A 14500-nucleotide genomic window follows, 5' to 3' on the forward strand; every position below is an offset into this window, starting at 1 on the left:
ATAGACACTTTCCTTATGCAGCTTAAGCTGGGCTGCAGGCAGGGCCTGGCTTGATCTGATGCGACTCCTTGGTGCCTCGCTGGGTTCTGCCCTTGGCTGGGTAATCATCTGGCAAGATGGGGTAAATGTTTTTGATAAATTAGGACTCTGGGTGCCCAGGAGCTAGATTGGTGATTTACCAATCAACAAACTGCTAGTCGCTCTGAAGTTGTGAGGCTAGCACTTTGGGATAGCCTCAGACCTCAGTCTAGCGTTGACCCTGTGATCTGGGGTCTGCCCTTAGGATCCTGACCTGGCAGGGACCCTGAGTTCATAGGGATTCCACCAGGCCCTAGGTGACTTGGCCAGGGGTATGGGCGGGATTTGAACATGGTTGGAGCAGGGAAGGGAGGAGAATCTGTCTGTCACCCATACTCAGGCAGGAGCCATCAATGAGACTGGGGTCCTGGGCTCAAGCTCCCCCTCAGCCACTGACTTCTAGGAGCCCTGGGGAAGTCTCTGGGCCATTCTGGGTCCCAGCAGGCTCAACGGCAGAGCTGAGCTGCGATGATGTTGTTAGTGGCCTGTGTCCTTGTGCCGTGTCACCCAAGTATGCCAGAAGGGCTCCCTCTTTCTCCTCCAGGGAGGGGAGGATGCGATGGTCTAAGGAGAGCAGGGATGAGATTTCCTCCCTTCCCTCTTTCCTTCTCCCCACGCTCTCTCTTTTCTTTCTTCTTTCTTCTCTCCTTCTTTCTGGCCCTCCTCCTCCTTTTTCTTTCTCCCTCCCTCCCTTCCTCTTTTTTCTTCCTCCTTCCCTCTCTTCTTTCTGGCCCCCCCTTTTTATTTCTTTCTCCCTCTTTTCCTTTTTTCTCCTTCCCTTCTTCTCTTCCCCCCCCTCCTTCTTTCCTTCTTCCTTCCTTCTTTTTTTTTTTGAGTTGGAATCTCACTCTGTCACCCAGACTGGAGTGCAGTGGCCGCTCCCGGCCACCGCAGCCTCAAACTGCCGGGCTCTGGCGAACCTTCTGCCTCAGCCATCCAAGTAGCTGGAACTACAGGCGTGTGCTACCACGCCCGGCTAGTTTTTTTAAAATTTACTGTAGAGATGAGGGCTCGCCAAGTTGCCCAGGCGGGTCTCGAACCCACGGGCTCAGGCAATCCACTCACCTCAACCTCTCAAAGGCGCGGGATTACAGGCTGAGCCACCGAGCCCGGCTCCTCCTTCTTTTGTCTTTCTCCTTCCCTTTCTCTTTCTTTTCTCCTCCTCCTTTCCTTCCTCTTTCCTTCTTTCTTGTTTTTTTTTTTGTTTTGTTTTATTTTTTAAGTTGGAGTCTCACTCTGTCACCCAGACTGGAGTGCAGTGGCCGCTCCCGGCCACCGCAGCCTCGACCTGCTGGGCTCCGGCGATCCTTCCACCTCAGCCTTCCAAGTAGCTGGAATTACAGGCGTGCGCTGCCATGCCCAGCTAATTTTTTGATTTATTGTAGAGATGAGGTCTCGCCAAGTTGCCCAGGCAGGTCTCGAACCTGCGGGCTCAGGCAATCCTCTCACCTCAGCCTCCCAAAGTGCTGGGATTACAGGCTGAGCCACCGAGCCCTGCTTCTTTCCTTCTTTCTTACACGAGGAAGGTGGGGAAGCACTGACCTGCAGAGAGGGGTGGGATCCTAATTCCCAGGAGGGGGTCTAAGAGGTGTGCAGGGAGGAGCTGCCCACCCCCCAACCCCACCCCCCTAAACAGCAGGGCCTGGGCAGGTGGAGGTGGAGGAAACAGGCCCGGCAGCAGCACCAGGTAAATGCTCCATCCCTGGACTCTGCAGAGGGAGGCTTGGTCCCTGGGGACACCTCAGCTTATGCAGGTATCTCCCAGCCCCCCATTCTGAGCTTAGATCCCCCCCCCAGGATCTGCGGGCATGGGAGATGGAGGGTGCTGCCGTCACCTGGCAGGGATGGCGCTGATGGGCTTCTTGTAGATGGTGATGAGCTTGTCCAGGACCACGACGGCAGTGGTGAAGACGCGGTAGGAGTGCAGGAAGGTGTTGAGGAAGTCAATGCTCAGGAAGCGCAGGTCTGTCAGCCGCTCCAGCAGCCGCTCCACGCTGGCATAGCGGATCTGCAGCACTTTGCAGGAGTTCATGGTCTTGCTGAAGCGAATGTCAACGTCGTCACAGTATAAGGAGGCGTCGGACCTGAGGAGGGAGTAAGGACAGAGAGGTGATGTGGGTCTGAAGGTGTCCAAGCCCACGACTGTCTCTCCCACCAGGAGGCTCATTCCCTGAGGGCTGGGCCCCAGCTGACCCATCCCTATCCCCCATGTACCAATAGCCAAGGGCAGTCTTTTTAAAAATAGAGATGGGGTATGGCTATATTGCCCAGGCTGGTCTCAAGTCCCTAACCGCAAGTGATCCTCCCACCTCGGCCTCCCAAAGTGCTGGAATTATGGATGTGAGTCCCCATGCCTGGCCCAAGGCCAGTCTTATCAAGAGAACAAGGAAAGCCTGAGAAGGATGATATTGAAGACAGCCTACAACCTCTTTTTCCCAATATCCTAAAAGCCTTATGTTATAACCCCCCTAGAAATACTGAAGAAATATTACAAACTTAAAAAAAGGTATTGCTGAGTTCACAAGATATATGGGAACTCTGCTCACACAAAAACGTTTATATGAATGTTCACAGCAACCTTCTTTGTAATAGCCCCAAAGTGCAAGGAACTCAAATGTCCATCAGCTGATAAACAAATAAACAAAATGTGGCATGTTGGATCTGGCAGCGGTGAGGGCAGGTGTTCAGGGCCGCCAACCGGAGCACAGAGGGCTGAGCTGGGTGTAAATTCGCCTGGTCTTGTTTCAGCTGCCTGTGAATTTGAGGTCAGCGGCCTCTCCTGGGCGTGGTGGGAACTGGCAGCCTTGAAGGCTGCTGCGCCACACAGCGCCCTCTGGTGGCCACATTGCGGGGGACGCGTTTTCTTGGCGGTGCAGTCGCATCTACCGCGACTCTTGGACAGACTCTCTTGAGCAACTGGGGGTTTTCTTTTTTGGGCCTTTGTGAAGCTTTGTAATCATGTTTCATTTTTGTATTGACTATCGACAATCTTGGAATCAAACCTCGTTAGTTTTATTTCCTTCTTTATTTTTTGTTTACTCTTATTCCTTACACACTGATGATGGTATTTAATGCAGTTGTTTTTATGCGCATTTAAAAGCTGCCTTAACCAAAGGCAATCTACAGATTCAACGCAATACCCATTAAGTCACCAACACCATTCTTCTCAGACCTGGAAATGACAATACAGAAATTCATATGGAAACATAAACGACCACAAATAGCCAAAAAATCCTTAGCAAAAGAAACAAAGCAGGAGGTATCACACTTCCAGACTTCAAAATTTACTATAAGTCTACAGTAATTAAAACAGCCTGGTATTGGTACAAGAGTAGGCATATAGACCAATAGGACAGGATAGAGATTCTGGAAGCAAAGCCTCAATTTCTCAACCAATGTATCTTTGACAAAGCCTCCAACTATAACCACTGGGGAGAAGAGAACCTATTCAGTAAATGGTGCTGGGAAAACTAGCTGATCACATGCAGAAGATTGAAACAGAACCCCTACCTATCACCATACACAAAAATTAACTCTAAATGAATCAAAGATGTAAATGTAAAACCTCAAACTATAAGAATCTTAGAAAACACAGGAGACACCCTTATGGAAATTGGAACTGGCAACCAATTCCTGATTAGAACCCTAAGTGACCATACCAGAAGAAATAAGATAGACAAGTGGGACCTCATCAAACTGGCGAACTTCTGCAAAGCAAAAGAAGCCATTAGGAGAGCAGTAAGACAGCCCACAGAATGGGAAAAAAATATTTGCCAACTCTGTATCTGACAAAGGTCTAACATGTAGGATTTACAAGGAACTCAAAAGCATCAAAAAGAAAAAAAACAAACAAACAGCCCCATTAAAAAGTGGGCAAAAGACATGAATAGACACTTCTCAAAGGAAGATATATGGGCAGCCAACAGACACATGAAAAAGTGCTCAGCTTCACTCATCATCAGAGAAATGCAAATCAAAACCACTTTGAGATACCACCTAACCCCAGTCAGAATGGCCATCATTAATCAAACAAACAACAACAGATGCTGAGGAGGATGCAGAGAAAAAGAAATGCTTCTACACTGCTGGTGGGAACGCAAACTAGTGCAACCTCTCTGGAAGACAGTGATTTCTGAAACAACTAGAGTTCTCCAGAGGAACTCACATCATTCTACAAAAAAGGTATCTGCACATGTATGTTTGTTGCAGCTCTCTTCACAATAGCAAAAACATGAAACCAACCATGCTGCCTATTGAAGCTGAACTAGGAAAAAAAATGTGGTACATATATACAATGGAATATTATATAGCCATAAAGAAGGACAAATATATGGACTTCGCAGCAACTTGGATGGATTCAGAGTCGATCATACTCAGTGATCTATCACAGAAACAAAAAACAGAGTACCATATGTTCTCACTCATAAGCGGACCTTGAACAATTATAATACTATAAGAAAGGGATTGGCAGTAGTAGGAAACTGTCAGGGGAGAGGGGTTGAATTGGCAGTTGAGGGAAACTGCCAGGGGAGGGAGGGGCACACCTCATTAACAAGGGTACTTGCATAATGAACGTTTGTATCCTTAAACCTGAATTGTACTCCACATCTTTATAATTAAAAAAAAGAACTGCCTTAAATACATATATATTTTTTGTATAGACGGGGCCTCACTATGTTGCCCAGGCTGGTCTCGAACTCCTGGCCTCAAGCAATCCTCCCACCTTGGCCTTCCAAAGTGCAGGGATTACAGATGTGAACCACTGCACCCTGCCCCTTAAATCTTTTGTATTCTAGTGACTAGAAGACTATATATATGAACACATATATTTTTGTCACTGAAAGAATAATTTTGGAAATTTTGTCACAATGAGTTTACAGGGTAAAACAAAATCTAAAAAACAAACCGACAAAAAATCTCATGAATTCATTCCATAAAGGTTGTTACAGCAATACAGGTGTAGCATCTGTGGTGTACTGGGAAGAACATAAGGCCTAGAATCAGAATACAGGGGTCAAATGCCACCTCTACCTTCGTTTCCTTTGTGTTCTTAGACAAGACACTTACTCTCCAGGCCTCAGTTTCCTCCTCTGTAAAATGGAAATAATAAGCTCTATCTCTGAAGATTTCCAGCAATTTGATAAAATAACCCACTCGGGGGACCTAGACAGTGTCTGGCATACGGGAGGTAGTGAATGAACGTTAACTCTGAAATCACTAGCTCTTTGGACAGTGTCTCTCTCCCACCTAGGAGTGCAGACCACCCTCAAGAGGACATGACCAGATGGACACAGCCTCTCTTTCACACTGTCCTTAAAGAATCTTCCTTGGAAACATGCTTGAGATAGGACATATGAATACATAAACGAACAGCCTTTATCGAGTGCCTTCCATGTGCAGGGCAGCGGGGACATCTTTTTTTTTTTTTTTTGAGTTGGAATCTCACTCTGTCATCTAGGCTGGAGTGCAGTGGCACACTCACGGCCACCCCAGTGTCAACCTGCTGGGCTCTTGCCATCCGTCTGTCTCAGCCTTCCAAGTAGCAGAACTACAGGGTGTGCGCTACCACACCCAGCTGATTTTGTATTAATTGTAGAGATGAGGTCTTGCCAAGGTTGCCAGGGCTGGTTTTGAACCCGTAGGCTCAGGCAATCCACTTGCCTCGGCCCCCCAAAGTGCTGGGATTACAGACTGAGCTACCGAGCCTGGCCAGAGACATCTTTTTGGGATGAGAAATAGACGTGCAAAGCACTGGGCCTAGAAAGATACTGCAGTTCAAGAGATCATTCTGATAGGTGGAGGCCGAGCTTCCTTCTAAGTCAGCTCTGCTGTGCAACGCAGGGCATTTTGAACAATTCTGGTTTTTTACTACCACCAAAGTACAGGAAAACAGACATAGCATCTGTGGAACCTTAAGAAGCAGCGAGGAGGAGGGACTCGTCTGAGATCAGAATGATTTCCTGGATGTGAGAAGCAAACATGTGAGCTAAGGCTGGACGCAGGCAGCAGCAGGTCGATGCTTGGAGGATCCGATGAGTGGTGTATGAAACACGTTTGAGAAAGTCTCATAAGTCAGGCGCAGTGACTTGTGGTTGTAATCCCAGCACTTTGGGAGGCTGAAGCGAGAGGATCGCCTGAGTCCAGGAGTTCAAGACCAGCCTGGGCAACATAGTGAGACCTCATTTCTACAAAAAAATTTAAAAAATGAGCCGAGTGTGATGGCGTGCACCTGTAGTCCCAGCTACTCGGGAGGCCGAGGTGGAAGGATGGCCTAAGCCTAGGAGGTCAAGGTGGCAGTGAGCCATGATCATTTCACAGCACTCCAGCCTGGGTGACAGAGTGAGACTCTGACTCAAAAAAAAAAAAAAAGAAAAAGTAATGTTGCACTTGCAGTTCACCAGCACACTCACTTGAAGCAGCAAAGGGCACAGCAGCGTGGTCCAGGTGGGAGCTGGGTCCTAAGGGGCACTGGGTGAGCCTGGCAGACTCAGAACTCAGTGGTGGGGAAGGAGGCCAGAGAGCCAGTGGGGTGGGGGCAGGAAGGAGGGCTTGGAGAAGGGGCTGGGCATGCAGACCACTGAGGAGGGGAGGGAGACCAGGAGGGGAGGGGGAACAGGGAGCGGAGGGAAAAAGAGGAGGCGAGAGGGAATGCATTCCTAGGGCTTGGAGCCTCACTTCCCAGGCCATCAGCCCCTTGTCCTGGGACTGCTCAAACAAACATGGGGGCACTGGAATCTGTGTTAGTGGTTTTTCTGCTTGTGAAATGTTCTGTGTATCCATTTTGTAATTAGGAAAATAATAGCAGTTGTTTAAAAAGAGTACAGAAAGTTTCATTCCTAACGTTATATTTTAAAGGGTCTAATACAAAAACACCCCACGTGTGTGGAAGAAAAAAACCATAACAAAACAAAGTCGAAGCAATCATCTAAACAAACATGAACTCGAAACAAACAAGCATCCCAAAGCCCCAAAGGAGGAAACCCAGCATCCGTGAGCCCCAACACTGACCCGTCCCTGTGTCCAGCCTGTTGCCATGTGACCCTCAGGCTCTGGAACGCAGCCTGGTCAGGACGGGCCTGAGGCACTTACTTGATCATCTGCGGCACAGTGACCTTGGAGTTTTCTTCAAAGGCGTTCATCATGAGTCCATTGCACCGAATGTTGTCCACACACTGGAACCAGAGAGGACCCCGGTCAGAGCCTCACCCTCCATTCCGGGACCCAGGCCCACCAGGAGCCCTGCGGACCGAGATGGTCACACGCCCCAGCCCAACACGGGGTCCCGAAACCTCAAGGGCAAGGTCAATGCAGAGCATCCTTTGGACCTTGGCTGGAAGTCAAGTCCCAGCTGAGTGAACTTGGGGGACTTACTTGGCCTTCTTCAGCCTCAGTTTCCCCTATCTGCAAAATGGGAATAATGACTCCTACCCCACAAGGGGGTTGCTTGCAAAATGAATGCATTTGACACTGACCGCTCTGTTGCCGAACTCTGAGGTCCAGCGTCAAGGACAAGATGAGATCCACCATGATCTGGTATCTCTCTCATGGGAGGTTGGCCCCTGAGAGGGCTCTGCCCACCACAGTGCTGGCCCTATTTCCACATTAAAAATTTCCTGTGGGGGACTCCTGGGGAAGACAAGGCTGCTGGCAGGAGGGGAACAGGTGACTGAACATCTTATACTCAGCCTCCGAAAAGCTCAAAATCCAAATTTTGCTTCAAATACAAAATAACCACCCAAACAAACATGAAAGATACATCTCTTAGAGTGGGAGGGCTGCCTTTTTTTCCCCTCACGGCCCCCTGCCCTGGGTCTTCTTCACATTTTTGCCATGAGATGGTTTCTCCTTGGTGTGGGGGTGGGGCAGCCTCGGTGGCACATCACAGAATCTTCTAGTCTTGAGGAGTGTTTTTTGGGGGAGGGGTCAAAGTTACTGGGATGTGGCAGCTGAGAGCTGGGTGGTGGGTGCCCCTGGCCCTGCTGGTGGAGGCTGGGCCCCCAAAGAAGGCTCCACAGAGGGAGGTTTCTCCCTCTTGCATTTCCCAGCCAACTTCTCCAACCCGCCCCTCGGACACTCTCTAGCTTTTTTCATAATGAAGGAACCTTGGCCAGGGGCTGGGAGCATTATGGACGCAGTGGAGGGGCTTGGGGGAGGGGCTGAAGAACCCCCCGTCTACTGGCATCTGCAACAGCCGCCAGAAGGGCAGAGGCCCGGTGGGTGCCCTTCAGGCCAGCGGGCCGGGCCTGTGACAGCCGTGGCTCATGGGGGACGTGAAAGGGCCAAGCTCGGGGTGTTCGGTGCTCTCCATGGCACGGAGACCACTGGTGAGACTCAGAAAGAACCGGCACGTGCTGTGTGTTCTCCCGTCCTATCTTACTCTTCCAGGACTGCGTGATGGACAGGCAGGCCAGAGGGGAAGCTGAAAGTGGGGTGCAAGGACAGGGGCTTGGGAGGACGACAGAGGGAGGCACTGCAGGGTCTCTTCCTGTTCCCAGGCACAGGTCTCCCCTCCTCTCTGGGAACACCAGTCTCCCGTTCCCTTCCCTGGCTGTCGGTTGCTCTCCACCACCCCACCACGCAGAGAGGACACCGCAGGCTCCTCTGTGGCTGGGATGGGCCGTCCCTGATCGTCACAGACCTTGGCTGAGCCCAGGGAGGGCCTGAACCCTGGTGCTGCTGACAGCCTCTCTCCAGACTCAGGTCTCGCCCCTTGTACCCTGGGTGCCCAAAGGCCCTCTGCATCTGCCCGCTGGTACCTAGGGAAGCCCACGTTTCCTGGTAAATGCTCCAAACAGGGCTAAAGACCCCAGTGCTCACAGCAGGCAAAGGCGGAGGCTAAATCGTCTGTCTGCATTGCTGACGCTGGGTTTGATCTCAGGGAGCTGCCTGGACTCACTGGAGATGGTGCCCTAGCTTTTCAGGGCCTTGTTCTCACTGCGGAAGATCCGCAACCCCTGACATCCTTGAGTAGTGGTGCCCGGCCTTTTCTGTGTAGAACAATGACCTGGGGCATGTACTAAAATGCAGAGTCCCAGGCCACAAGCTGGCCACTTGGATTTAGTAGGTCTGGCGCGAGAAGGGGGGAAGGGGCTGTTGCAAGGGAGCAGAGCCCAGAAAGCTGAATTTTTTGAGTTGGGGGTCTCACTCTGTTGCTCAGGCTGGGTGCAGTGGCACGATCATGGCTCCCTGTAGCCTCAAGCTCCTGGGCTCAGGTGACCCTTCTGCCTCAGCCTCCCAAGTACTGGGACTACAGGTACTACCATACCTGACTAGTTTTGTTTTGTAGAGATAAGGTCTTGCTATGTTGCCTATGGTGGTCTCAAACTCTTGGGCTTGAGCGATCCTCCTGTCTCAGCCTCCCAAAGTATTGGTATTACAGGTGTGTACCACCTCTGCCCAGCCAAGGAAGATGAAGTTTTAAAAATCACGGTGAAGCTGGGCTCGGTGGCTCAGCCTGTAATCCCGCGCCTTTGGGAGGCTGAGGTGAGTGGATGGCCTGAGCCCATGGGTTCAAGACCCACTTGGGCAACTTGGCGAGACCTCATCTCTACAATAAATAAAAAATCAGCCGGGTGTGGTAGCACGTGACTGTAGTTCCAGCTACTTGGAAGGCTGAGGCAGAAGGATCGCCGGAGCCCAGTGGGTTGAGGCTGCCGCACTCCAGTCTGGGCGACAGAGTGAGACTCCAACTCAAAAAACAAAAAACAAACAAACAAAAAAACAAACGGTACCAGGTGGTTCAGAAGCAAGGGGTTACCAGACCATACCTTGAGGGTGGCCCAGGGACTATACAGGGGATAGACCTGCTGAGTGCAGCTGTGGTCAGGGCTGTGGACCTAAGTTTATTTTTGAGTCTCTTCCTGTAGAGCAATGCAGCCCCCAACCAGGTTAGGCACGAGGGGTCGCTTGCTCCCAGGAACAGGAGCCGCTGCTCACCTGGCTGATGTCACTTGTCCACGCTGCCTTCTCCTGTCTGGACGACGCCACCAGGATGACAGTGAAGGGCGGGGAATCCTTCGGCTCCACTCCAATCTTAAAATCCAAGTGGTCGATGTCTTGGCCGGATCCTTTGGCTTCCAGTTGCAAAACATGAAGTTAGGAGCATGAGTGTGGGCCCTTTCTGAGTGGGAAAACGCATGAACGGCCCTGTCTGATGTGCTGATGGAGCCTTTGCATTGGGAAGGCACCAGGACAGTCTTCGCTGCTTTCAGAACATTGTTTTCCTAAGTGGGGACACCTCATTTCATAGATGGAAAAACTAAGGCTGGGAGTACAGAATCAGCTTACAACCATGCAGATCCTGAGCTAGAAGAGCCTTTGGGGACCACAGAGTCTGCCCTCTGCCCTCCTGATACCAAAGATTTCCCGTGAGGGCTTGACCAAGACCCCCATCAGGGCAGAGGCCAAGCTAGGACCAGAACAGGCCTCACAACCTGGCCCTCCTGCTATCCCTTGGCGGTACCGGGCCAACCAAGGAACTTCCAGATCTTAAACTTTGATGGGCTGGGCTGGATACTTAGTTCCGCTTAGAGCTCCCCAAAGCAAAGGTCAGTTCCAGGTATTTTTAGTACTGCTGTTAACCTGAATGTTCCTTGAACTCTCAAAAGCAGTTTACTTGGAAGGATGAGGCTCACAGTTTAGGGATTCCTTCCCATGCACCTACGTTAACTGGGGGCACACTGACTGGAGTGGAAGGCGAGGGGGGTCTGCTCTGCCGTCCCTGGCGGTACCACCTCAGGGTGGTGCCCTCCCCCCTCTGGGTGCCAGATGTCCTCCTGTACAATGGGGGTGGGACTTGAGTTCTCCCAGGTCCTGTCCTTTCCAGTTCTGACACTGGAGAATTGAATGATTCCTGTCTAGGTGCAGGGAAGACCCTTCTGCTGGGCTCATGCTGGCTTCCCTGAGAAGTGGTGTCTGTGTGTGGAAGTGTTTCCAGGGGAAGGGGGATGCTGTGCCATGTTCCTACCTCCCGGGGTCCGGGGGGAAGAGAGCTTTGGGGTCTGAAGATTCCACTGGAGTCTGGGCTTTCCTGGGAACCCACCAAGATGAAGGAAGCCTGTGCTGGTGACAGGCTCCAGGTAAGCTGCCTCCCATGTTTACCTGTCCTTGGGAAATTCTGGGCTCCACTTGGGGGACCGCCATATGTCCCATCCTTTCCCAGCCTGTGGCCCTGTGAGCTCTTGTGCAGGTAACGCATGGATGCATGAACAAGGGGTGCTCACAGAGATACTGTGACCCCCAACCCAATGGCGGCAACTGGCCCAGGGGCCCAAGGAGTTTGGAAAGAACCAAGTAGGCGGATCAAGGCTATCAGTGCTGGGCTGGGGAGTGGAGGGACCCAAGGTGGGCAGGGCCTAGCTGCAGGAGGCTGAACAGGTGTACGTGTGAATGTGTGTGTGTGCGTGTGCGTGTGTGTGTGTGTGAGTGCCAAGTGTGCATGTAGCCACCCCCAAGCCCATGCTCACACTCACGCCATGCTGGGACACTAAGAAAGCTCAGACCCAGGGCCCCCCATGGAGGCCCAGTCTAGGGAAGGACAAAGGTCATAGATCTCTTGGTGTCTTTACGGGGCAGAGCACACAGGCGTCTCTCAGTTTTGGCTTGGGGTCCAAGAAGACAGGAGATGAAGACCAACTGTGGCACCAGCAAGAGACAGTAGTGGCCCCTGATCTAACCTAAAAGAATGGCCCCATCCCCCAGTCTGATGCCCATGGAGGGGATTCCCCTGCCATACTGAGGACTCTGCTCTCCCGAACTCCCTGCTCAGCCCCGTCCGGTGTGTTGAGGCCCTTCTTCCCTGAGGTCTTGCCTCCCCTCCTGGCTACTGCGGGGGATGGTCCTCTCTTTCGGGACCCTCAGCCCTGCAATGCCTCTATCAGTGACCACCCCACACCAAGGAACCAAGAAGGTGGGTCAGGTGGGACCTGCCTGGGGTCTCTCCACTCCCTGGCCCAGCACTGATAGCCTTGACCCACCTTCTTGGTTCCTTCCAAACTCCTTGGTCCCCTGGACCAGTTGGTGCCACTGGGTTGGGGGTCACAGCATCTCCGTGAGCACCCCTCATTCATGCATCTGTGAGTTACCTGCACAAGGGCTCAAGGAGCCACATGCTGGGAAAGAATGGGACATGTGGGGGTCCCCAAGTGGAGCCTGTCCCCAAGGGATAAGTAAATATGGGAGACAGCTTACCTGGAGCCTTTCACTCCAGTGCTGGGCCAGGGAGCTCTTTCTTTAAAGACTGAACTCTGGCTTCTTCCTGACCAGGTGAGGGGCCCACATATTGGCATCTTCCCTTCCTCCCAACAAACACCAGTGCTGGGCCTGGCCTTTTAGGGCAAGTGTGTGCATGTGGGTGTGAGCCCACACGTGCACATGTGCAATTTCATGCTTACCTTCCTCCTCTGTGCTTTCTGGTTCCTCTAACAAGGTGCAGTCAATGAGGGATATGACCCCATTCTGAAAAAGAGCAGTGGGGCCATGGGAATTGAGGGTGTGGATAACTGGGTTAGAGTTCTAGGGCTTTACAAGGGAGCATCCACATACATACCTGTATGTGTGGATGTATCATATGCCAGTGGGCATTTTTTTTTGAGTTGAGATCTTACTCTGTCACCCAGGCAGGAGTGTAGAGGAAGGATCATGGCTCACCACAGCAGTCTTGACCTCCTGGGCTCAGGCGATCCAGAGTCAGGCAAAATTATTTATTTTTGTAGGGACGAGGTCTTGCTATATTGCCAGTTCAAGACTGGTCTTGAACTCCCAGGCTCAAGTGATCCTCGGGGAGACCCTCGGCCTCCCAAAGTGCTGGGATTACAGACATGAGCCACCACACCCGGCAGACATCCTGTGTTTTTTTTTTTTTTTTTGAGTTGGAGTCTCACTCTGTCACCCAGACTGGAGTACAGTGGCCGTTCCCGGCCACCACAGCCTCAACCTGCTGGGCTCCGGCGATCCTTCCACCTCAGCCTTCCAAGTAGCTGGAACTACAGGCGTGCGCTACCACACCCGGCTAATTTTTGATTTATTGTAGAGATGAGGTCTCACCAAGTTGCCCAGGCGGGTCTCGAACCCGCGGACTCAGGCAATCCACTCACCTCAGCCTCCCAAAGGCGCGGGATTACAGGCTGAGCCACTGAGCCTGGCTCATCCTACTTTTTAAGTTGAAGGACTTCATCTTCGTGTGAGAAGCCCAGGGAAGTGGATGAAATGGAATTGTCTCAGAAAGACCTTCCTCAGATGAAGAGGTCAGGTTCCAGGTGGAGCGGGAAGAACCTGGCCTGCCTGGCCTTCTCTCGGCCTCCGCAACCTCTCTATGGCATCGCTTTGAGGTCCTAAATCTGCAGAGGTTTGAAATTCTCTGTGCTAGGCCAAACTTCTCATGACACCAATAGGATAGCAGGGGCCTATCTTATGAAACTACCACAGGTATTGTTATCCTTATTTTACAGAAGACATGAAGTCGAAGAGGTTGCACGTCTTGCCCAAGGTCCCCTGGCAAGTGAGTAGGGGGTTCCAAAGAGAGCCTCAGGGCCTGATCTCAGCCCCTGGTCAGTTACTCATTTTTGATCATTCGGAATATCTGGAAAATGCCTTCCGTCCCTGAGTGTGTGAGCATCTGCCTTGAGAAATAAACGTAACCACAACTGTGGTGACTGCAAGACATGTCCACAAATCCTTTCACATTTCTCTCTTCAAAAGGTGAAGCCTAATTGCCTTCCTCTTGGGTGTGGGCTGAACTTAGAGACTCGTGTCTAATTAAAAGAAGAAATCGGAAGTGATGGTGTGCCACTTCGGAGACTATAGCCTCCTGCGTGCTCTCTTGCTGTCTCTTGAATCACCTGCTCTGGGAGAAGCCAACTGCTGTGTTGTGCGGTGAGGTCTGTGGATGAGGAACTGAGGCCTCTAGCTAATAGCTACTTGAGTGTGCCATCTTGGAAAAGGATGCTCTGGCCCCCGTTAAGCCCTCAGAGCACTGCAGCCCCAGATGGCATCTTGACTCAAATCCATGACAGATTCTGAGCCAAGACCACCCATGTGATTTTCCCTGAAACTTTGAAGTAATACGTGTTTGTTTTAAGCTACTACATTGGGGGTAATTTGTTATACAGCAACAGATAAGTAATACAATAACTGATGATAATGGACCACTGGCAAATCAGGCCAGGTGGCTAATTTACATATGTAAATACTTGCAAAGGAGACCACTGCTTCGGAGGCAGAGGTAGGTGAAAAGGAGCACTAGAGTGGGCCACTTGTGATATTTACAGAGAAGTAATTTGAATTTTAGCCTACAGCAATTGGAGGCCATATTGCACAGTGGTTAAGAATATAGACTCTGGGCTGGGCTCGGTGGCTCAGCCTGTAATCCCACGCTTTGGGAGGCCGAGGTGAATGAATTGCCTGAGCCTGCAGGTTCGAGACC

The 14500-nt window shown here is 51.3% G+C and overlaps 1 protein-coding gene across 3 annotated transcripts in view; it reads right to left on the reverse strand.

Annotated features, from left to right (window-relative positions):
• RASGRF1 (Ras protein specific guanine nucleotide releasing factor 1) overlaps positions 1–14500 on the reverse strand; it is a 139885-nt gene that overhangs the window by 48485 nt on the left and 76900 nt on the right. For all 3 annotated transcript variants that reach the window (XM_008053158.2, XM_008053157.2, XM_021710017.1), the window contains 4 exons: positions 12471–12534; positions 10015–10151; positions 7168–7250; positions 1914–2162 (listed from right to left, as the gene is read on the reverse strand). In XM_008053158.2, the coding sequence (XP_008051349.1) occupies positions 1914–2162; positions 7168–7250; positions 10015–10151; positions 12471–12534 (533 nt within the window). The remainder of the gene's footprint in view (positions 1–1913; positions 2163–7167; positions 7251–10014; positions 10152–12470; positions 12535–14500) is intronic.

Source organism: Carlito syrichta, unplaced genomic scaffold, assembly GCF_000164805.1.
Source record: "Carlito syrichta isolate Samal-C Ts95f unplaced genomic scaffold, Tarsius_syrichta-2.0.1 Scaffold287926, whole genome shotgun sequence".
NCBI classification, from domain to species: domain Eukaryota; kingdom Metazoa; phylum Chordata; class Mammalia; order Primates; family Tarsiidae; genus Carlito; species Carlito syrichta.